This window comes from Styela clava, chromosome 7 (assembly GCF_964204865.1).
Source record: "Styela clava chromosome 7, kaStyClav1.hap1.2, whole genome shotgun sequence".
Classification (NCBI taxonomy): domain Eukaryota; kingdom Metazoa; phylum Chordata; class Ascidiacea; order Stolidobranchia; family Styelidae; genus Styela; species Styela clava.
In genome coordinates this window covers 14,077,206-14,100,977 of record NC_135256.1, presented here as the reverse complement: position 1 = coordinate 14,100,977, position 23,772 = coordinate 14,077,206, and the positions used below count along the sequence as shown (strand labels likewise).

General features: G+C 32.9%; 2 protein-coding genes across 38 annotated transcripts in view; both read right to left on the bottom strand.

Annotated features, from left to right (window-relative positions):
* Window positions 1-23,772, bottom strand: part of LOC120328603 (uncharacterized) — a 69,453-nt gene that overhangs the window by 19,728 nt on the left and 25,953 nt on the right. For 23 of the 37 annotated variants that reach the window (XM_078114267.1, XM_078114268.1, XM_078114304.1 and 20 more), the window contains 34 exons: window positions 23,641-23,700; window positions 23,198-23,257; window positions 22,246-22,320; window positions 21,316-21,626; window positions 20,784-20,856; window positions 18,225-18,350; window positions 18,026-18,151; window positions 17,627-17,752; window positions 15,407-15,544; window positions 14,929-15,051; window positions 14,219-14,370; window positions 14,050-14,126; window positions 13,218-13,345; window positions 12,387-12,502; window positions 12,149-12,296; window positions 11,473-11,602; window positions 10,846-11,057; window positions 10,371-10,531; window positions 9,685-9,711; window positions 8,501-8,702; window positions 7,973-8,088; window positions 7,433-7,580; window positions 6,998-7,074; window positions 6,485-6,593; window positions 5,838-5,954; window positions 5,495-5,601; window positions 5,305-5,392; window positions 5,084-5,203; window positions 4,441-4,611; window positions 3,033-3,212; window positions 2,394-2,545; window positions 1,906-2,029; window positions 1,411-1,569; window positions 583-761 (listed from right to left, as the gene is read on the bottom strand). In XM_078114267.1, coding sequence (XP_077970393.1) covers window positions 583-761; window positions 1,411-1,569; window positions 1,906-2,029; window positions 2,394-2,545; window positions 3,033-3,212; window positions 4,441-4,611; window positions 5,084-5,203; window positions 5,305-5,392; window positions 5,495-5,601; window positions 5,838-5,954; window positions 6,485-6,593; window positions 6,998-7,074; window positions 7,433-7,580; window positions 7,973-8,088; window positions 8,501-8,702; window positions 9,685-9,711; window positions 10,371-10,531; window positions 10,846-11,057; window positions 11,473-11,602; window positions 12,149-12,296; window positions 12,387-12,502; window positions 13,218-13,345; window positions 14,050-14,126; window positions 14,219-14,370; window positions 14,929-15,051; window positions 15,407-15,544; window positions 17,627-17,752; window positions 18,026-18,151; window positions 18,225-18,350; window positions 20,784-20,856; window positions 21,316-21,626; window positions 22,246-22,320; window positions 23,198-23,257; window positions 23,641-23,700 — 4,418 coding nt within the window. The remainder of the gene's footprint in view (window positions 1-582; window positions 762-1,410; window positions 1,570-1,905; window positions 2,030-2,393; window positions 2,546-3,032; window positions 3,213-4,440; window positions 4,612-5,083; window positions 5,204-5,304; window positions 5,393-5,494; window positions 5,602-5,837; window positions 5,955-6,484; window positions 6,594-6,997; window positions 7,075-7,432; window positions 7,581-7,972; window positions 8,089-8,500; window positions 8,703-9,684; window positions 9,712-10,370; window positions 10,532-10,845; window positions 11,058-11,472; window positions 11,603-12,148; window positions 12,297-12,386; window positions 12,503-13,217; window positions 13,346-14,049; window positions 14,127-14,218; window positions 14,371-14,928; window positions 15,052-15,406; window positions 15,545-17,626; window positions 17,753-18,025; window positions 18,152-18,224; window positions 18,351-20,783; window positions 20,857-21,315; window positions 21,627-22,245; window positions 22,321-23,197; window positions 23,258-23,640; window positions 23,701-23,772) is intronic. The other 14 variants (XM_078114292.1, XM_078114295.1, XM_078114299.1 and 11 more) reach the window with 8 other exon arrangements.
* LOC144425075 (uncharacterized) lies at window positions 15,611-17,568 on the bottom strand. Its single transcript, XM_078114340.1, has one exon. The coding sequence runs from the start codon at window positions 17,566-17,568 to the stop codon at window positions 16,822-16,824; it is 747 nt and encodes a 248-aa protein (XP_077970466.1). The 3' UTR covers window positions 15,611-16,821.

The window sequence follows — 23,772 nt, the reverse complement described above, 5'->3', positions numbered from 1 at the left end:
AGAGTGATCTTATTCCAGAGTAATTTATTAAATCAAATATAATTGAAACAAATTGACTCAAACGATAAACGTGAACAGGTTAAACAATGCTTTGTTCAGGAATGCAACTGAGTCCCTAGTATAATTGGCATTACATTGATAATAGAAAGCAGTTACTTTTAGGATGTGGTGAAATGCAAAAAAGATAAGAAAATAGTACCATTATGAATTATTATATACAATTATGGAACTGACTGCTTAATCTGATTTGAAAACTGTACATGAAGCCAGACTTATAGATTCAGGAAAAGTTTAGTCCTGATTTCGAATCCAAACTCAGAGCCATTTAAAAAACAACTCCAGTTCTGACTCCGGATTGAAGCAAGTTTTGACTCAGATTCAAAGCTTAAACTCCAAGAATATCTGATTTTGTGAATAAAACTCTGTATATAAGTATATTAGAATTCTTTTATTTTCCGTTAAGAATGCTTTTTAAGACTCTGACTCGTCCAGCCTGAGACTGTGAGTCACTCCTTTAGTAAGCTCAGCTTTAATTTTATAGGAAAATAAAAGAAAAACCTAAAGTTCAACAAAATATTTTACCTGGAAATTATTATCATCGATAGGTGGTGACGTAGATGTATAGCTACAAGTTGCTCCGTTTTGGCAGTCACATATTTTAACTGTTACACCCTTTTTTTGTGAAAGCCCTATTGCATCAGTTGCAACAAATATAACAGCGTAACTGGTTTTATCTTTTGGTGTCCATGTGAATAACCCAGCTAGAGAAAAAAAAAAGTTGAAGAATAATATTCTATACTACCACTAAAGCTTTATACCCCTGCCCAAATCCAAAATCTGAATAATCTATGAAACTGAATCGAATATTCAAATAATTCTGGAAAATGATGTATTTTCTATGGGTAAGTAATTTACGGCCTCTGTATTGTGAGAAAAGATAGATTCTGTGTAGTATGCCCATACACAGGTACAACCAGAATTTTCAAAACATGGACTGGTATCAAAATTATTATTATACAACAGCTCCTGAATCAGTTGTATGCCATTTTATCAACTTTAATAGTCTTTGAAAGATTATAAAAAGAGGGAGTTTTGACTCCTAAAACAATCCTGGCTGCACTAATGTACCCATGTTTGGCTTTCTTCAGTTCGTCGGCCACATGGCTTTAGAAGTTTCAGATATTCAGTCTTCTACATGGATTTACTATCTTTGGTATGTCTGCCAGGGTTTCTATGACAAACTTAATATATAATATTTCACAAGCATACATGGCAAAAGAAAACTGATACATACATAGATGTTTTTATATATCCCTGGTTGAACAGATGGTATAAATACACTCCATCCATACACAAACAGTAAATTTGTTTTCTTTGAGATTATATTCAAATTACGTTTTAAAAACTTACTTGAAGAGTTAATTGCTGCTTCGGGCACTGCAGAAATTGATCCATCAAGGGTGTATGTAACATCAGTTGTATCAGTCGCAATAAGTTGAAGTGAAAATGGTATTCCGACCTGAACTTCAATTTCTGTTACTGTTGTAGACCATGTTGGTGGAAGATTGTCTAAAAACAAAAACATTTAGTTAACTCAGATGTATGTAAATGGCATGGTGATTATGATGAATTAAAAAATATTGAACAATTTGAGTATCACATGTGAAAAGCGATTTCGGGACTGTCCCCATTTTTTGTCTCTCTAAGATAAATTAATTGCAAAATGGATTCTGCATAACAAATAAAAAAATGTTAACAAGCTTGATGGGAACAATTTAAATACTAAATGCCAAAATACTAATACTACTGGTGGAATAAATAAGAATACTACTAGTCAAAAGTTAGCTAACCCAACCCATTGAATTTGAAATATATTCTTTTGTATATGCATTTAATGTCCCTTACTTAGTGCTTGTTCATCTTCTCCAAGTAATTCCTCAGTTTTCTTAATTTGTTCTACTACAGATATGTCTTTAGTGATGAGATAGGTTCTTAGACAAACCTGACTATAGGTGACATTGTCTGAATTCTGAATGAGAGAATAAATGAAAGTTGATTTTTATGGATAGGCTTTTTGTAGATACCGGTATATTATAAGGGCCAGCACTGGCACAAATTATGGCACTAGCTAAATGATAAAAGAGACAAATGTATAGTCATGAAAGAGAAAAAAATATCAAAATCAGCTGCAAAAACACGAATCAGAATAATGGATAAAAGAGGATATATGTATATACAAAACCAAGTACAAGTTAATGGAGCTTTTTGTCATCATCGCAGCTACACTTTTAGTATGAAAATGGTAAAATAAAAAATCAGGTGAAAAACATTTACAATTCAATGCCTGTAACAAGGATGTACAAGAAAACAAATTTTTGATAAACAGATCTTACTATACATAATGTTCTGCATATAGCCAGTTGCTCCTCAGTGGCTTCTTCAAGTAATGTGGGAAGAGACTTTGATATGAAAGAAGTATTTCTCATACTGGCCCACGATTCACCTTCTCCATAGGTGAACAAGGTCTCATCCAATGTAGTAATCCCTGTTGTACAAAAAATAGTAAAATTGGACAAAGCATAGTTTATATAATGAGAAAAGGATAATATTTGCAGATGGCGTTATTTGCAATTCATTTCCCTTTTTCAATGGTCATGGGTATGAATTTAATAGGGAGTGCAAGTATATGCAAAAGTACCTTCAGATTTTCCATCATGCAAAGCCTGGCAGTGTGGCGCATCGTGCTAAGGGTTAAGGAATACGCTCGACACTGCACTGATTACCCTGCATGGGCTTGCAGGTTCTCATATGGGGATTGTTATGTGCAAGAGGATTGCTGGGCTACACGCTGCCATAGGAAAAAGTATTGGGTACAGAAAACCATGCTAGACATGTAACAGACCAAATGTAAACAATGTTATCCACACGAAAAATGATATCTTCACCAAATGTGCAAAACTTTGACTAACCTAAATTCCATAATTAACAATCACAAATACACTTCAAAAATTGTTGAGAAACTAAATACTCACAAGATTGTCCAAAATCAAAAACTTTTTCTTCTAAGATTGTGCCTGAATTTATGAATTCATTCATTCTGATTTCTCTTGTATTAGAAGGTGAAGCAAAAGGAACAAATTTTGAATCATCCAAAATGAGGCTTGATCCATTACGAAGTTCAAAATCGTTGGTTGCATTTCCATCGTAAAATCCTTGAAAATAGAAAATTTAATAATAGCTTGTCTTGGATAATTTTTGACGATGTGTGTTACTATTTTAACTTAAACATACTCGAATATGGAATATAAAAAGTATACAGCTCATTGATTTGTTTTTAGAAACTATCACTTTCAATACCCAAAAATGATGAATTTTCATATATAACCAGTCTCTATTCTTCTTAAACTTGAAAATCGACAATATTGAATACAAATAATCCTGTACAAATTTGAATACTGGTATTCTTTTCCTGAGCATTTTTGCTCTGAACAAAAATCAGTTCACACATTGATAGGTTTAGGAATATTTAAATCCTCGTCATTTGGTATAGACCAGTGGTTCCCAAAAGATGCGCCGCGGTGCACTAATGCGCTTTGGCGATTTGCTAAATGCACCACAAAATTTACAGAATTGTGTTAAACATAATTTAATATATAATCGAATATTTCACATATTGTATTTATTATAAATTTTTCATCGTATATTGCTGTGTATATGAATCAATACATTCATTTTACCTTTCTAAGTCGTTTATTTTCTGTTGTGTCTCTCTATTGTTACATAACAATAGAGGTAGACGCTACCTGTGCAATTTCGCAATCTGCAGTTTATTTATCCTCTAAATCGTGTTCAGCGAACATGAGTGATTTTTTTATCATTTCAAAGGAAAATCAGGCAGAGATGAGAAAGAAGAGTTGAATTTTAAAAGGCATAAAGTACATACTAGCGATCACAAAATTGAGTTTTATTTCAAGGCAGCAATTTTTTTTCATGTAAGTGCGCTGTGAGTTTTTTTCCTGATAACTTTGTGCCGCACGAACAAAAAGTTTGGGAACCACGCGAATAGACAATCAAATTTACTATTTACTACACCTATGATAATGTGGTGCATGGGCTTCTCATATCCAATTTTTGTAAACTTTGACTACAACATAGTTTGGCCCAAATATAGGAAGTCCATAAATTCCCTTTACAATTTCAATTTTGTTATGAAGTCAGTTCTCAGTATATTTCAATCAAGTTTGTTGTTTTTACTAGTAATTGTTTAAGTATTTTTACTTCATTTAATATATCTGCAAAGGTTAAAAAAATATATAGTATCAATAAATTCCCTTCGCAATTTCAATTTAAAACAATTTTAAGACCTTATGGACTAGATAATATACTAGATAATATTGCCATTTCTTATATCCAGTGTCTCAATACTCTAAATAAACTAACCATACAAGCCTTTGAGTTGCCCCTTCTGTGAGGATGGTATGCTAAGAACATTTGTGAGAATCCTTGTATCAGGAATCACTGTTAATGTGAGTTTATTTGAATATATGATATTCAACCCATCCCGATTTACAATCGTTTTTATTTCAACTCCAGTGTATGACAAGGTTCCTCCTGGTAAAATATAACAAAATATGAATGGTGACATAAATATACATAAAAAAGCAAATAAAATATGCGATTTAATAAAAATTAAAACAATAATGAAGAACGGACAAAATAAATCTCTTTTATACTCATTATTTGCCACTCTTGACCTATAATTCTTTAGATTGCACATTAAACATGTCATCAATTTCTGATGGTGATAATTATATGCAAAGGATGGGCCTTGTAGTCACTGGTCGGTTATGGCTTCCTCCAAAATGAATACAAGCATCTCTAACAATAAACTGGTCGACTATTCACACTGGACGATAGGTTGTAGTTTGAAGTATAATTGAGCCAATCTATCAGGTTTTCTCTTTTCCCGAGTTGAATATGAAAACACGATCTCTATCTTAAGAATTCCCTTCACCCAATTAATTTTAAATCGCATTTTTTCATCAGATCAGCCCATTTCTATTTGAGAATATAGAGTGTTTACCACTTGTCAGTGATGTCTTCTCTGTGTCAGAGAGTCTTGTTCCATTAACCTTCACTGTCATATTTTGTATGTCTGAATCGCTTCCATTTTTCACCAGTTTTATTTCAATTTTCGGTGATCCTATGGATAGAAATAAATATTAAATTTTTTGTTGTCAAAGTAAAATAAATCAGGTAAATTAAGATCAATTTGAAGGGATGGAAACATAGTAAATGTTTTACCAAGAGATGGACTCTGTGTTGCAATCACATTCAGATAGGTTCCATCAACAAGATTTCCAGCCCCATCAGTAGATTGAATAAGTCTGCCCTGAAATTGAATAAGCAAGATTACATTTTCGAGATCTAATTTAATAAATTAGTAGACTTTATTCTTTAAAAGCCACATAATATAAATGCTTAATATTCATACTTGTACTATGATGTCCGGCCCAGTTACAAATATATATTCGCCAAGCCCAGAGAATGGATAGCTGTTGCCATCAACAGTGCCCAAAGTTGGGTCTCCCACTGTTTTCGCTGTAAAATATAGATGAAAAGTAATGTAAAGTAAACTGGATATAAGTTGGTTATTTTTTCTGAAATTTATACCATAATTCAATTAAACTCTCGACAATATAGTTTTTTTCATGAAGAATAAGAACAGGAATTAGTATTACGTCTAAAAATGGAAAATGAACATGCGTTAATACAATTTGACTTTGAATGTTACCACAGACAATATTTCTACATTTGCCAAAGCTGTAATTGCTCACCTATACTATTATCATCTGTTACCGATCCCTCAAGTGTTGTGCTTGGGCGTTTAGCCTTATATAAACTACATAGATCTGCTTCTTCACAGCAGATTTGCCTTGGGCGGACATCTTCCACTGTATGGAAATGAAAAAAAAATTTATTATTCAGAAAGACACTAATATTTTGTGTGAAATGCTTGTAAACTTATAATTTAACATGTTGGTTTGTCATTTTAGAATTTGGGTTTTGTTTTACATGATACTAACAGTCCTTACTCCAATTATAACTCCTGAAATTCAAGCAATTGTGTAAAAGATAGGATTTTTTATGAAAAGTATATTACAAAAAGTCAAAAAATTCCAAGTTAGTGTTAATTTGTGAATGATTGTCACACAATTTCTAACTTTGTTAATGCATTTGGACTTTATTATCTTGACTTTTTGAGATTAAAGATCAAAGGCACAGTACCACATGGAGAATGATATATTGGGTAGGGTGTGCTTAAGTGTGTCGAACTTTTCAGTGTGTCAAGGTTTTTAAAACCCTTGATAAGAATATTGAATAAGAATTGTTTAAAAAGTTATTAATGCAATATAGATTAAGAATACAAATGGTTCAAATGACACGCGATAAGATATGATTAAAATAAATAAAAATAACACACCCAAATGATTAATAGCCAATTCTTCATCTGTGGGATCAGTAATCAAATATCTAACAACCTGGCCACCACGTAAAGACGGAACTCTATTGTATCCTCCTTCGAGTAAAGACTGAAATTATATAATAAATTTGTTATTTAATTCAGTCATAAGGCTCCATGTGTTAATTGTCTTTTTAATATATTTCTGGCCAATTGTGTTTTCCTAGATGGTTGAGCATGATCAATGATATTATCAGTTACAGCTGAATGATCATGACCACTGACCAGCGTACTTCGATCATGTGTACTTCGATTCATTCACAAGCATATAAATAATAAATATGGGGGTTAATATCTAGAAATGCTGAAAGTATGAAAGTTTGTGTTGGAAATATAAATAAATTTCTTTGAAAAACCTCATGTCTGTATATCTCAACGTCTACGATGTATAAAAAAAACATTATGTCCCAGTTGATTTGATTATTTGCAACTTTTTCATTAGCATGCATACTAGTTTATTTTTTACAAATTTACCCCAGGAAATTGAGCATAACAGCAAATCTGTCCAGATCCGTCCGAAGCCGCTTTTTGTGGTCTCACGCATAATTCACCTGAAAACAAAAACAAGTTAATAATCCAGCAAAAAAACATTTTATGCAGTGGTATATAGTATTAACAATATATTTTTGAATCTAGGAATTCATGACTCAAGTTGAACTTGAGTAAAACAATTCGTGATTTACAGAAACTTATATTAGCTTATTTCCCTTATCATATTGAAGTATTTGATATGTTTCTAGTATATTATTCATGATGATCTGATAAATCTATCTGCATATAAATCGGAAATACAAGTTTGAAAGTCTTCCATGTTGAGTCTGTATTCTTTATATTGGTAATATATCAACTTTAAAGTGAGATCAGTTGATCTTGTTTTGAACATAATTTAAATATAAAATACTCACATACCTGCAAAATTGTTCATTTCTGCAAGCACAGAATTGTTAACAGTACCACTCAATTTAATCTCATTTTGCCTGAAGTATCTGTTTTTATGATGAGGTAAATAAGTCCATGATAAATCATATATGACTTGAAGTATAGTTGGAGGACAGATCTGACAAAAGTATAAGAAAAAAATTCTCAGTATTTACAATACATTTAGGACATGTTGATATAAAAAATTCAAATCTGTACAAAAATCTTCGGAGCTAATCAATCATAGATGCCAAAGTTTCATATCTATATACGCTTATTAACATTATTTTGAATATAAAACGACATATAAACAGACAAGAGTGCAGCTGAAATTTAAAGGTCGTGCATTAGTACTGGTACTTAGCTGAGCACCCAATTTGCTGGATAAGCCTGATGGAGGTGACCTACGTGATGGAATAAAAAAGTGTTTTCTTTAATTACAACGAACAGCAAAATTTAAAGTAAATAATCAGGTCGCCCAAAGCTCAGAGGAAATAAAAACAAAGTATAGTAAAATATTGAAATACTCACTCGACTACTTTCTAATTCTGGTTGTCTGTTGAACCAATCTTTACAATACTTGACTACATTAATTTCTGTGTCATCTGATTCAACATCAAGTCTGTAGGCAAATCGAGCAACTTTTCCTGAAAAGAGGTCATAGAATGATTATGAACCATGATTATTGAACATTTTAATCCCCTCAATTATTCTTAATTGAAAGTCTGCAAAAAGGCAAGATATTTGATCACATAATGTACAACACATTTTCATGGGTCTTCGTAAATTGTTAAATTTAACTCGGCTCGGAACAAGGCTTCACAAAACTGGAATCTTTCCATTTTCTGCATTGCTTTCCCCATTTGTTTACACCCTGGGTGAGGTGGAGGGAAGGGGATTTGAACCCAATATTTTAACCTGCAATGTCATCAGAGTTTGGGGGGCTAGTTTTCTCCATCTGGAAATCAGTCATTCCTAAGTCGAATGAAAGTTTATTTAAAATCCTGATGCAAAGATACAGAGCCTTGCACCAGATATGATTCTTCTTTTGTGGCATACCTGTATTATTAGCTTGGTCAGGTCTTCGTGGGTTTGGTATGTCTTGTTTGAAAGCATATCCATCAGTTGATGCAAATCCAATCATTGGTTCTGAATCTGTGAGCCGTTGGCCATGTTGGGCATCCATTGATTCAATTTGATAGTTGAATAATGAATACGTTTTTGATCCATCCGTGACAAGAACAAGTTGGAACGTGTCATCCTACATGTCACCCAAGCGCAACAAAAAATCACCGTTAATAAGGAACTGTATAAAATATTGCTAGAACATGTGAATTTGAACGTAAATTGGCAAAATATATCAGGGTGTTTCAACAAAATTAAGGTGTATAAAAATGCAAACAGTTGTGGTCCAAAAACAAAGCAAAATAGCTTCTCAAATGAGACAAGTCGTCCATGTGACAAAAAGGAAAATGAAGGAGAGATAATGAGAAGTAGGAAAGAAGATGAGGAGTGTAAATGAAAAAAGAAACCTCTCCGCTTCTTATCATTCCTTTTTTAGATGAATTGGCAAGATTTCTGATATTTATTCAAACTATTGAAGTGCAATAATATGGGTAACATATTCTTTTATTCAGTGATAGCGACATTAAAACATCAAATTGGTGTAAAACTCATTAGAAAATTGGATATGGAGTACAATCAACTATAACAAAATCAAGAAAATGTATATGATGACTATAATGCAGAGGATGTACTTCTAAATCTGCTTGTTTATTGTGAAGAATGATGGATAGTGGATTCAATATTAAATGTTTGATGCTTGTGAATGTAACGACTACGTACAATAAGTTCACACACAGGTGAAAACTATTTATATATTAAGGTAAAATCAAATATGAGCAAAATTTCAATTTGGTTTTCGATGCATGAAATGAACTGCCAACAGCTTAACCCATACTCCAGGTTGCAAGCCATTTTATCGTTTATTATTTGATTTCCCAATGAAGAAAATACATGGGGGCAAATAATCCTGTTAAGATACATCTACAAATGCTTAAGATATATCAATGGCTTAACGATGCAAAATATATTTGAAGAAATGACAAAATATCCTGAATAAATAATGAATGTGTTATGTTTTGAGCGAATTTTTTCATAATGAGTATGAAATGTGCTATCTACAATGTAAATAAGATTGTGAGGGCTATAGGACAATAACACACTACATGTGAACCACCTACCAAATTCTTTTGAGATATATTCTTGAGCTGCACATGAAAAGTTTAATGTTACTTCTTATTAACGTAATAAAGGATTGCCAACCAGTGTAAGTAATAAATCGAGATAACTTTGCTGCTTATTTGCACCAGATATCTCTCGTCTCGAATGATAACTTTTTAGACCCGGATAACCGGTCGCTTACAAACCGACCAAGCGAAGGCCGTATGACCGAAAATTTGCAGCAACTGGGGCCAAAAATATTGCAGTGGATCATCAATAACATTTCACATCCATGCATCTGCCTTTGGAGTCCTATATCATTTACGGGTGCACAGATAATTATCTGACTAAAATGCTAGGCTAAATCTTATTGTTTACAATTTTCGACTATGTACATAATAGCCAAGAAAATGATAGAACAATATTATGCATAAAGGAATGGTGATACAAAAAAAAATCCTTGCAATACAAAGTATACATAAACAAATCTAATACGTTTTTTTACAAAGCTTCTTTCTTGTATATTACACCCTAGATGAGGTGGAGCGCATGGGATTCAGACTTGAAAGGAGTAGCCTGCGATGACAATACATTTAAGACTAACGTTTTCACCATAAGCCCATTGTGCCACCCGCTTAATTTTGGCAAGTTTCTATCTACAAATGCGCCATACACGAATCAGAAAAATTATAACAGTTACTTTTACCTCTTCTGTGGCTTGTGGAAACACACCGACCCTTGCCACCATTCTTCCCCATGTAACAACTAGAACCTCAGCTGCGTCGAAATCTTTAGTTGTGTTTCCAGGAAAGTATTCTTTGACAAGATTCGTGACTTTGTTCAGTGTCACCGAATCCACATTCAATCCTTTAAAATGAATTACAAAGCACAACTGTAAAAAACCAAATTTTTTTAAAAATATTATTGCTAACATTTTCAATCGATTCCAGTGTTTCCATACAGATCAAAGTTATTGAGGAATCTACCAAATTAATCAAATTACATTTAAAAAATACAATCCCCATTTCTGTTGGATATTTTAACATCATGTACAAAATAGAAAGGCAATAATAAATATCATAGATGCCATTGATTTACTTTATTGAAACTTTTTACATAGGACAATTCCAATTTTCCTTTTTCTTGAGGTTTATGAAAATTGAAAAACTGTAATATCCTACCGGAATTCCAAGTGTACTGTTCAACATAAAGTTCAGATTCAAGAGATCTTGGATCATAATCAGCTAAGAAAGGTGCGATTAGAACATGATCTATGCCGTTTCCATTTGGTAATGCGCTGAAATTTCCTCCATTCATATTTAATGTATAAATCCTTTCATCTTGTACTAAACCTCTTTCAAGAACGATAGCGCCATTGCTCATTACATAGTATCTATGAAAAATAGTTGTTTTAGTCATTTCAACTATATATTATATTGTATTATGTGTTGTTTACAATATTTTTATATGTTTGTTATCTGTTATGATTCATAATCTACTGTAATTGACTATTTAAGGCTTGATACCTGCCCGACCCAAGATTTCAATCATGTACAAGACTTGAAGAATCAATCGCAAATCATTAATGACTTTTGTTGGCGTGAAGGTGCCTGTGCTGATAACTTGTACAGTATTGAATTTTATAGAATACTAGTTTGCTCAATTCAAACTAGATCGCAGCAAACTTGTATAGTTTAATCAAGACGAATGAAGAACTTTTCAATTTCAATGCCACAATTCACCAAAATAAAAGATTTCTATTTGTCTTGTTAAAAGTATATGACTAATTGTATCAAAGTATATCAAACCTTGTATATCCTTTATCTTGAAATCTCATATCAGTATCAAACATTCCTCTGTATAAAACAATATCAGTTGAACGCTCAGGGTTTACTTCTGAGAAGATGAGACTGTCTTCGTATGGTAGAAGGGTGATTTCTGGAAAAATGAAAAATATTAATAAAGACTTTGATACTTGCATTGTGAATGAAAAATGAAAAATATTAATAAATACTTTGATACTTGCATTGTGAATATTCATTATTGCTGGTATATGTTTTTTTATCATATTGTTTTGGAACAATAATATTATGTGTAAGATTTAGAAGCATCATAAAGGGATGAGATTCAGTAACATAAACAAAATTGTTGCACTATATCACCTACTATAAGCCATTGTTTCATTGCCATGATAAAACCCAGATTTTGAACAGAGTTTCTTCGCTTATGGATATTTAGATTAGTTCCAAACTAGACTCGATTAGAAAAGGCAGTTAGAGTTAGACATTGGGAACATTATTTTCCATGATGAACAAACTCTATTCAAACTATCTCATCTAGATGACAAAGAACATGTTGGAATAGAAATACATACCCATAAGGGTGTAATAAATAAACAGAAACTAAAAAACTATTCTAAACAGATTGATAGCTGCTTGTCTACAGATTAGATGAACATGAAGAAAAATTGAAAAAAGCACACACCGTAACAAACAGAGCCATCTTGTGGTTCATTCAAGTCATCTGGATATCTGTATCCTTCGGCACAATCGCATTGATAAAATGGACTGAAATTTGTACATTCTTGACCTTCATTGGGGCAGAATGCGTCATCGGCACATTCATCAATGTCCTTTTAATATTAATGAAATAATTCGTTAATTCAGATATTCTTTTTTGAAATGGCATCTTAGTAGACAAAACCGTAAAGCAAAATCCTCACCACACATGTCATTGTTCCTGTGTATCCTGTGTAACATGAGCATGTATATCCCCCTTCAGACAAATCATCACAAATTCCCATTCCACAGTCCACTTCAGAATCAGAGCAAGAGAATGCTAAAAATAATAATAAGACCTTCAATAATTCAGAAATAATATCGATATATGCAAAACGAATTTCCAAGATATTGTATGTTTTCTATGTTCGAGAATTACACAATACAGGTTAAATTTTTTGAGATTTGCTCTTTGTGTGGTTTATATTTCAAGACAAATTTGGTCTATGCTGATATTAGGACAAACAAAAAACGGGGCTCCCGAAGTATGCGAACCAAGATGGCGGACATCGGAACGTAACATGGGTAACAGGTTAGGGTTAGGCGATAATTTTTTTCCAATTTTCCTTATTTTAGTCCTATTATCAGTTCGAAGACTAGCCAAGAGCCTCCCGTAGTATTCATACCTAAAATTATGGCCTAACCCTAACCTAGTACATATGTTACATTCCGATGTCGTCCGATGCCATCTTGGTTCGCATACTTCGGGAGCCCCCAAAAAACATATACAAAAAAAGTAATAACTTCATTGCATTTTACTGACATGCCTAATCCCAGATCACATATGGTATGTTGTCATATTAATATATGAATAACCAAATGGATACATGAACAAGATTGGGTAACTGTTATCTTTATACACCTATGACAACCTATTCTGATAAAGTAGATGTCTAAGCCGCATCTTAATAACAATGAAATATCAATAAACCACATCTAGTTTTAATAAGCATGACATTGTCTAACATTTTTTTTCTCAAATTGAAGATAATTACCTGTTTCACACCGGTCTCCTTTAAATCCATAATCACATTCACATGATATCATGCCATCATTGTTATAAGTGCAATTTCCATGACCATTACATGTGTTTTCATCGCACACTTCCGGTACACAGCATTTACTAGAACAGAAAATAGAAAACTTACTACCAAGCTGAAAGAAAAATAAGAGTAGTCTGACTTCATCAACTATGTGATGCATAAATCAGGTTTGACAGCGCCAAGATTCTGTACAGCTAAGGGCCACTTAGAAATAAAGAATGGCTATGTGGAAACACTAGTTTTATCAGTATTTCTTATTTTGCAAAATATTACATACCCCATGTGAGAGATTTGGAACCTGAAATTGATTGATCATATTCTGAACCCCAAAAAAGCCTAATAATTCAAATATAACACCATCCTGAGTAAAAATAAACTATTTTATCCAAAGTATCGATCATTGTAAGAGTATCTCTTCAACATGAGTATAACCTATAGTTTAATCCCACACTCACAAGTTGTCAATAAGTATTTGTTTGCTGAAGGAATTTTTTTGAACCATATCTAACCACAATGTTGAAACCCCACCTAACTGTTACCCTAACAACCCGGTCAATTTTGAAGTCTTGTGTAACCACTATTTACTAACATCTCTGTAAAACGTTTAGCACATCATTGGTGATTTGTAATTCTTCAAACAGTACTCTTCCTCACTCTAAGTTGAGTGTGTGGAACCTTGCTATGATCAGACTTACATAAATAGTTAAAACACAACCTGGAAATGCAACTCTTCACATTGAGCAAAATCTTAAAACATATCCAACATATTTTTTATATAACTTACGGTGACCAAGAAGATGTTGTGTATCCTGGATTGCAGAAGCAATTTTGTGACCTATCAGACAAATCAACATCACATCCCTAAAGACAAATGAAATATTGAGTTTCATACTTTGATTGAAGTTTTCAGTTTAAGAAATACTCCTTAACCAACAAAATAAAAAAAAACTCACATGTTCACATCCATTATCTGATGGACAAGCCCATGGTTTCAAACAGAAATTCCATGCAAGATTGATGTATCCCTTATCACAACGACAATTATCACCATCATTATGACAAGTAGATTCAGCAGGGCACCAATTGAAACTACATGGTTCAAGAGCTGAAAAATAGCAAAATTTTCTAGATTGAATAGATTATAATAACTAATATTTATGACATTACAATATCATAATGCATTTCTTTGAAACTCCATGCAATGAAATTTTCTCGTTTTGTGTAATAAAAAATGACATAATAATATAACAAGTTTTGGATTTTCATTTTGTATGTCACTGTCAGTGTTGACTTGACTTTCTTTTCTACGAGACATTAATCCACTGTTAGCAACCTTATTTATAGATGTATCTTTGTAAGTTGATTCAGACATGCACATATTTCATGAATATAAACAAAGAATTATTGTGAATTCTGTTATTTGTGTCTGGTTCTGCATGTTGATTCAATGTATATTTCAGATTGTAGTAGCATGGTAGCAATTTAGTGGTGTCTTGTAGCTCTAACTACAGGTTGATCGCTAAAACAGAGGCATATTCTCGATGAAAGTGAAAAGAACAAAGAATTGTATTAAAACTTCGATTTACGTAGCCACACTATTGACGCTATAAGTGGCAGCATATGAGGACAAAAATTAGTACAAATTAAAAATAATAATTCTCACGTGTGCAGGTATATCCATCATCTTCCAGTTGAAATTGGTCATCACATATACATTCGTAGCCACCCCTGGTGTTGACACATCCATGTGTGCAAGGCGTTGTTCCATGAACGCATTCATCAAAATCTATAAAAAATGAATTACCAGTACAAATAAATGTTTACCTATGATACAACAAAATTGTAACTGTATTTGAATTGTCAATTTGACATTTTGAATCACCTATTTCACTTTGACTCACACTTGACTTTATCTTGGTTTATCTAAACCAAATTCTAGCCAGGTCAATAATGAGTTTTGAATTGAGTAAATATCTGTAACATTATTTTACCATGTGGCAATTACAGAATAAATATCAATCTTAAGGTTATTATATTATGATATCTTAATACAGATATCTGTTACTTATGCTTCCTATAGTATAAATAAACTTATACACTGATATAATGTTTCTAAGTTGATAATATTGATATAACTTTACCGCAGTCAGATCCTGGTCTTTCATTACCACCAAGGTCAGTATATCCGCACATACATGAACAACTATATCCATTAGGCTCATTTTTACAAATTGAAAAATTTCCACATTCATGAATTCCAGTTTTACATTCATCAATATCTGCGAACAAGAATTAGAATATGATTTAATTATGAAAATAGCAGGGAAATACATAAAACCTGCTCGCAAAAAAACAAAATTTGTTATGGTCAACATAATAAGATTGAAAAAATGGTATTTCAGGGCAACTAGCACAGTCTTTCTGGGTTAAATAACCCCATAATTAAGTTTAATTCATAGAAGCTGCCAGATGAGTACAAATAAAAGATGCATTGATCACAAGATGCAATAAAACAAAAAAATTTGACATTTTAAATGTCTAAAAACATTAAATCGCAAATGAAAAAATAATGCAAAACACACAATAAAGTACATTCCAGAACAAATTTTATTCCTTTTTTCTTTTTTTGAATTTCAAAACTATCAGATACACCTAGCAACAAGCATAGCTTTAACGCAGCATGTGGGGTTTATTGTTTACCCTTCGAATTATGAATGTAACCTTTATTCTGCTTTCAGTTGTTAGATGCAGGAAAAAACTAATAATGAAACACCGAAACAGGTTACAAGAACCAAATATTTGAATCTTCAAACAAGTATTCTTAGCATTTTTTTTTTCATGTTCCCTGGGAATATTTTCGATTTTGCACATAATATAATCACAGGCATGCAATGCACGGGTTTTCGTTTCCGAACTACAAAAATGGAACGATTTGCATGTTAATTACTACACCATCAAGTAGAGTGAGTGCACTTGGATAAAAGTTACAAAATAAACCTTCTTATAGAAAATAAAGCATTTCATCCATGAATCAAATATTTTTAATTAATGTTTAGCTTGTTATCATCCTTTGAGTAACCGATATGGCAGCATACTTCCTAAACTAATATTGGTTATTACCGGTAATTAATATTTATGGTAAGTAAGGCTAACAGTAGAACAATATACAAATATAAAATTGAATTGTTGCTATTTAAAACTAGGCTTCAAGGTTAAATGTGTTGATGCCAGAATTTTTGTGAAAACTGCACAGCAATTTAATATGTTCTATTTTCTGTATGATTGACTTCATGTCAGGGATAATACTGCTAATGGGTATATAATCTATTTTACCCTTTCCTGCAAAATAAAAGCTGAAACTTTAGAATATCTCACTCACAGATGATAATTATAATCTTCTTTAAATAAAACTTCTTTTATTTTAGCCTATTATGTCAAGATAAAAAAATGAAAAATCAGCAATATCATGCTTTGCGAAACAGATGAGGTTATAATTAGCTATTGATGCGGCCTTATCAAATGTAACATTAGATAAATAGCTTCTACGCTCCAGCCTTCAGATGCTAAAAACTTTGAAACCTTTGCAGAATCCATCCATCATTTCTTGGCCGTTTCCGCAAACACACTCATACGATCCATTTGTGTCATGACATGTTGAGTTGACAACACATGAAATATTTCCTACATTGCATTCGTCTATGTTCTGGCAACCACTGGAAGTCTTTTCATATCCAGTATGACATTTACATATATGGCTATTACCATCAATGATGCATTCCTCATCAAATTTGCATGGCTCACTGGGGTAGCAAGGCGTGATTTTTAAACACTCTGTGCCGGCGTACCCTTCATCGCATGTGCAGTTGTAGGAAGTCGTGTTTGCATAGCATGTTGAGAATTTTGGGCATGATACATTTTTACAAAGATCGATGTAAGTGCATGTTATACCATTTCCACTGAAACCTTCTTTGCATGTACAATTAAATCCTCCAAATGTATTATAACATGTTGCATTTCCGTCACAATTGGAAGCAAAAACTTGAATTTCAGATCCATTATATGTTGCATAGCATGAGCTACCACATTCAGTGTGATTGGTTTCAATGTTAGCCCGAGAGACGCCATTAACTCCAAATGATTCGGTAGTTTTATCAGAGCACTCATTGTAATCTGTACACCATGTGATCCCATCACCAAACACACCATCCGGACATTGGCATGATTCTTGCACATTACATAAGGCCTTGTCATGACATTTATAAATTCCACAGGGCGTAACATCTTGAATCACAAAGTAACTCATTTATAATGAATCATTGATAAAACATTATACGATACTAAGCAAAAAACGTAGTGCTAACCTGTGCAAACTCCATCCGCCAATTCGGTTCCTACTGCACATTCACATTCATGAGATCCATGTGTGTTTTTACATGCCTGATTATCTCCGCCACAACTGTGGTTGCCAGATTCACATTCATCAATATCTTTGAGTTAAATTATAAATACATTGTAATGAAGCAATCGCGAATTGTGGTGATAAATCCTAAATTGACATCCTACAGAAGATGGATATATCTACTCCAAAATGTATCAAAACTCAAGTAAAGATCACAAATGAGATCATTAAACTTTATCAAAGGCTCAAAGCCAAGTGCCAACAATGGGGGCAGAAGTAAACAAGTTTCTGATAACTGCATAGCATTAATGACCTGACTGTGTGAAAAAATTACTAATTTAGTGCAATTTTTAAAGCATACCTGTGCATTCTCCATTTACAGATTCAAATCCGACTTTGCAAACACACTTGTATGATCCTTCCATATTCTTGCATTCTTCAATAGTTCCATTACATGTATGATTGCCAGTGTTACACTCGTCGATATCTTGATATTACAAAAAAACTTATTCAAATTCTAATATGAGTTCAACTACAGTTAGCATATAAACAAATCCAACCTTTGCAAATTCCATCAATCAGTTCTCGCCCATCCTTGCATACGCATTCATAGGATCCTTCGGTATTCTTACATTTTTGGTTAGTTTCATTGCAAGTATTGTTGCCAGTTTCGCACTCATCGATGTCTTACATAAAGAAATTTAAGATAAACTTAGTTATGCATAAAACAATCATATATTTTTGAATATATTTAGTTATTAAAATTGAGTCGACAAATGAAACTGAACTTAGATTGTTATGTTATATGAGCTACACACAGGGATGGCCATTTCCGAATACTAAACTATTCCGAATACATTCTAAAATAATGTTTTCGAATCTGGAATTCCGAATACATTCTAAAATCGAAAATAACACATTATTGTTTTAGTTGATTAAAACCCAGTAAATTAGGAAATAAGCTTCAATAGAAATATCAGAATGAAGCCACAGACCAACACTATATGTACACAAAGTAATTGATAGTTTATAGCTAATAATAAAAAATAATAGCAACTTGTGACAGTCAGTTTATTAAAATTATTCACTTTGTACAAATGACCATATGAAAAGATAGCCAAGGAGTTGTCTGACGCTTTCTATCATTGGTACCATGATATTACGATAATATTCGAGTCTATTGACAAAAATACTACTTGTATTCAGATAATTGTGTATATTTTCTGAGAGTAATAAAATTTATTGGCAATATAGGCAACTGAAACAAGCAACAATCGAAAATCCATCATGCCTTTAAAAATTCTAATATTTAAGCCTAGAGTATTCTACTACCTACCAGTATATTTGTATATAAATTTATGTGAACCATATTGTTATTATGTGTAACATATTGTTGTGTTTGGAGTTAGAAATTAATTAGTAGAGCATAGATGACCACCACTGCCAGCGCGCAGCCAGGATTTTCGAAATCGGAAATTCCTATTGCCGCGTGTAACATCCACCGCGATTCTGCACTCGTTAAAAGAGCCGTCTTGTCAGCGTATAATGATCATTCTGTTGCGTAAAGTATTCAATCCATGACAACTACGAGATTCTAAAATATCTTTATATATTAATTTAATGTGTGCAACGTAACTCGCGGTTGCTTCTTCTTACGTCAAAAAAAAACATTACTATTCGGTCCACGGCAATCTGTGACCTAAAAGTACGAGATGAACTGCCTGATGTGTTTAATTTTAATATGTATTTTTGCAATCTTGCCAACTCGTTATCGCCGTTAGAAAAATCTCAAATAATTATATAAAATCCTGTGTAGAGAATAATTCATTTCATACAATAAATATATATATAAAGTTTAGCAGTAAATTAAAAATACATATTCATCGCCGCGATTATGCCACCTGTTTAAAGAGTCGACTTTTACAACAAATAATATAACAACGAATATATATTTTTCTGTTGTGCAAAGTGATGAATTCGTGACCGACACGGGCATATTTAAAATGTCTTGCTCTTATTAATTTAATTGTCTTCAATTTATCCTGCGGTTGCGTCGACAAAATAAAATCCTCACCACTCTTATATACCGTTGCAAACCGCGGTATTCGACGGCAATTTAAAGTAATGGATAATCAGGCAAATCCCGCCCTCAATTAGTGACGATATGTTTCTAAACGCCGACCAAACATAATGTGTGCCAGAGGCACACGAAATTTTGCGATTTTCACTGCCTAGAAAAGCGTTTTTTGAATTTTCGCAGGCCTCAATAAAACTTATGTTGTTTACGGTTTTATTTTCAGTATTTAAAATTGCCGCTTTTCAATCAAAAAGTTGCGTTGTCTTTAGAAACTCGCCGCCGATGAGCGTATTTACCAGATTCACAATTCCGTGGGCATACAAAAATAAAATAAATGTTATCGTGGAACAAATTTGTGGAAAATTTTGGTTTTAGAGAAAATAACACAATCGTAAAGGCGTTTACAGGCATAAATAACACGTTACGCTAATGAGTGATGAAAACAATCACACGCAAGTTTCTATCTATAATGTTTTCATTCAACGGAAACGTCTTGAAAGCGGCGTCGAAATTGTGTGACGTCACACAAATATCCGATATTCTTATGAACGTGAATTCCGATATTCGAATGACGAGATATTCGAATACATTCGAATACTTTATTCGAATTGGCCATCCCTGGGCCCTACACAATGCGGAAAATTTGAACATGATACAAGAATTGGATATCCAGTGATAAGATGCCGTAATTTATTTTGAATTCTGCCATGGTACAAAAAATTACAAACACTGGACAGAAATTCAGAAAAGTTGTCAAAAATGAGATTTAAAACATGGGATAAAAGCAGTACATGGACATTGAGAAACCAATGTGATACGATCTAATCAAGTTTAAAGCTCGAAGTTTAAAGCTAAGTTGAAGGTTGAAGTTTAATAATACACAAAAAAGAGCGAAAAAACATGATGAGATAGACACTCTCTAATTGGTAAGTATAATTTAACAGATATAAACATATGCAATGTTTTGATTACCCTATGCAACAAATATATACCAAAATTTAAACTTAAATTTATTTGAACCAAAGTAAGAATACAAACTTACCAACACATGTGATGCTCTCAAAACCACAGATATCAGCAGTTTGGTTCACCACTTTGTATCCTGGCTCACATGTCTGCAAGATTGAAGTTTAAAGAAAGGTTTCAAACAGTTATATTTAACTGTTAACTGATAAGTCGGTTCGTATTAGCTAATTCACTTAGGCTAGATGTATCTAAGTGACCAAAAACAGATGACATCACTAGGTTCCGCCCTTTCTCTGATCAAATTAAAGAAAAAAATACGAGAAAGAATAAATAGGAGAGAATTTCTCTCGTTTTCATTGTCAATCAATGGTAAAAATTAAAATACTGACCATGGGACAGAAAATGTTAAAAAGCATCAAACTGGCAAGCCTTTTTCCATTTTGGATATAATAGCTTATCCAGGTTGAATGACATTTTACGAATTCTATATAATACTATCCTGAGAATTTATTATCAGCTAACTGTACCAATCATCATAAATGGCACCAAAATTAATAACTTTGAAATTTTTAACAAAAATATGTTGAAACAAATATAAATTAACATACAGTGTTACTTCTTCTTGGAGGTGGCGGAGGTGTGATGTATGGTGGTGGTGGTGGTGGAGGCACAACAGTCTTGTTTCCCATTGGTGGTGGTGGCGGTGGTGGAAGCAAAGGTGGAGGAGGACTAATACTAATTGTGGTAAATGGAGGAGGTGGTGGTGGTATGAGCGCAGGTGGTGGAGGGAACGGTTTTTGTAAGTCACTGACCAAAAACAAAGGTGGTGGGATGAGTGGTGGGGGTGGCCGGATAATCGTCTTGTCCGAAACAAGGAAGAATGGCGGTGGTGGTAGCATTGGCGGAGGAGGATAGAATTCTGAAATAAACATGATTAATTAGTGTTAAAGGGATAAAATAAATGCATTATACTATTTTTTAAATTGAATATTGATGCAGGCAATATAGTATCAATGGTGCATATATAAAAATTGTGGTCGTATGGTCTTTAAGGTCAGATTTATGTATTTGCTGTAAAAAACTGTACTGTAATGAATTTCAAATACGTTTCATATTCTATGAAGCATTAAAAAACAATTAGAAATAAATCATGCAATTATGAAAATAGATCAATAACACTCAAAACCATATTAATACCAAAGCACGATCAACACACAAAGCATAGTTTAAAAGTATAATGGTTGTGTGTCATTTGTTTTATTTTACCATTGTCTACAGGCTTACAGGAACCTATATATATGACATATCCACTGAATGGGAAAATGGTTAACCAGTGATGAGTATAAAAAAAAACTGCTTCTTATGTTGCTGTAGCGGGGAAATACACTCAATATAGTATATCTCATAATTTACTTGATTGTTACAAGTAACTAACTTGATTTTTTAAACTGAAAAACCTTTAAACTATTCTATAGACAATTTGTATTAAAATATTAGACTTTGACTTAGATTTCATTTCATCCGGTACCATACATTACCTTCTTCTTCCACATTCATATTGAATGGAGGAGGTGGAGGTGGAAACAATGGTGGTAATGGTGGAGTGGAATCAACTAAAATCAAAGTCAATGCTAACAGGGTTAGTTGAATTAAAAATGCAGAAAATTAATTAGGTTATTATTGTTTGGTTTGTTTGTTTGGTTAGAATAATATACCGAGTTATACATGCAAGATCATCAGACACAAAGATATATAATTTTATAATCAGTTAACTCTGATAAAAATATAATTTAAGTAAGTAACATTGTAAACAAATTATTAAAATTACAGTGTACATATTAGAGCTCCCATTTGTGAGATGCAAAATGGATTCAACAAACATATCTATGGTTTGTAATAAAACAGAAAAAACATAATAACGATAACTTGTAAAGCTGTAGAAATTTTTTGTTTTCAAACTATTTGTGTAAGAAATAGGATGGGATAATTTTGAATAAAATTGTGCACACTCATCTATGTTATGCATTAATTAAAATAAAAGTCAGAAGTCTACAATCTCATCATTACCAAAAATAAGTGAAGTATGTGACAAACTGTTTATTGTTGAAAACAGGTAATCATCACAGTTTTTAGTCTACTTGGCGCTGCGGTATGGCTCATCGTGCTAAGCGTTAGGAATACGCTCGCCACCGCACCTCTAATTACCTTACGTGGGTTCGCAGGTTCGAATCCCATGCGGGATGGTTATGTGCGAGAGGATTGCTGGACTCCTCGCCGCCATAGGGTGGTTCAAGTAACCGCTGGTCGGTTACGGCTTCCTCCACCATCAAGTTCATGCTTCCTAAAACAAGTAACTAACTGATCCCATACCCGACATGGAATGGTAACCAGACGAGAGGCCGTGGTTCGCCATATGGTTGAGCCAGCTTATAGGTTTTCCTCTCCCCCGGGATAAATATGTAAACCTTATCCTATACTTATAATTATTACCTTTGCTGTCCAAACCAAAAGGTGGTGGAGGCGGTGGAAACATAGGAGGTGGTGGGTATGCTAAAATCAATGTTATTATTCACACAGATTAATAAAAATTCAATCAAATTAGATATTAAATTGAACATGCTCAAAAACTCTCATAAAAATATTAGCTCATGGAAATCATGTACAATTTGGGCAAGTTTAGGTGTGGATTGACAGCATTTTACATAATTTGTCATTTAAATCAACCATGACTGCAGTTAAATTGAAGTGTTGTTCATATATGACACAATATGACTGAAAAGAAAGTACTTATAAATTCTTTTTTTAATAACTTAAAGAAAGCAAAGGCCAATTTTAACTTTAGTAGTTACTTGATCTTAATTTGAATGTTGTTTAAATATTTATAGTTGAAAACAGGAAAGCATCACAATTTTTAGTCTATTTATAATTATTACCTTTGCTGTCCAAACCAAATGGTGGCGGAGGTGGTGGGAACATAGGCGGTGGTGGGTATGCTAAAATCAATGTTAATATTCACACAGATTAATAAAAATTCAAACAAATTAGGTATTAAATTAAACATGCTC

What these genes read in the sequence shown, in the direction of transcription:
- LOC144425075 (XM_078114340.1), bottom strand. Translation starts at nt 17,568, where the DNA reads ATGAGTTACTTTGTGATTCAAGATGTTACGCCCTGTGGAATTTATAAA.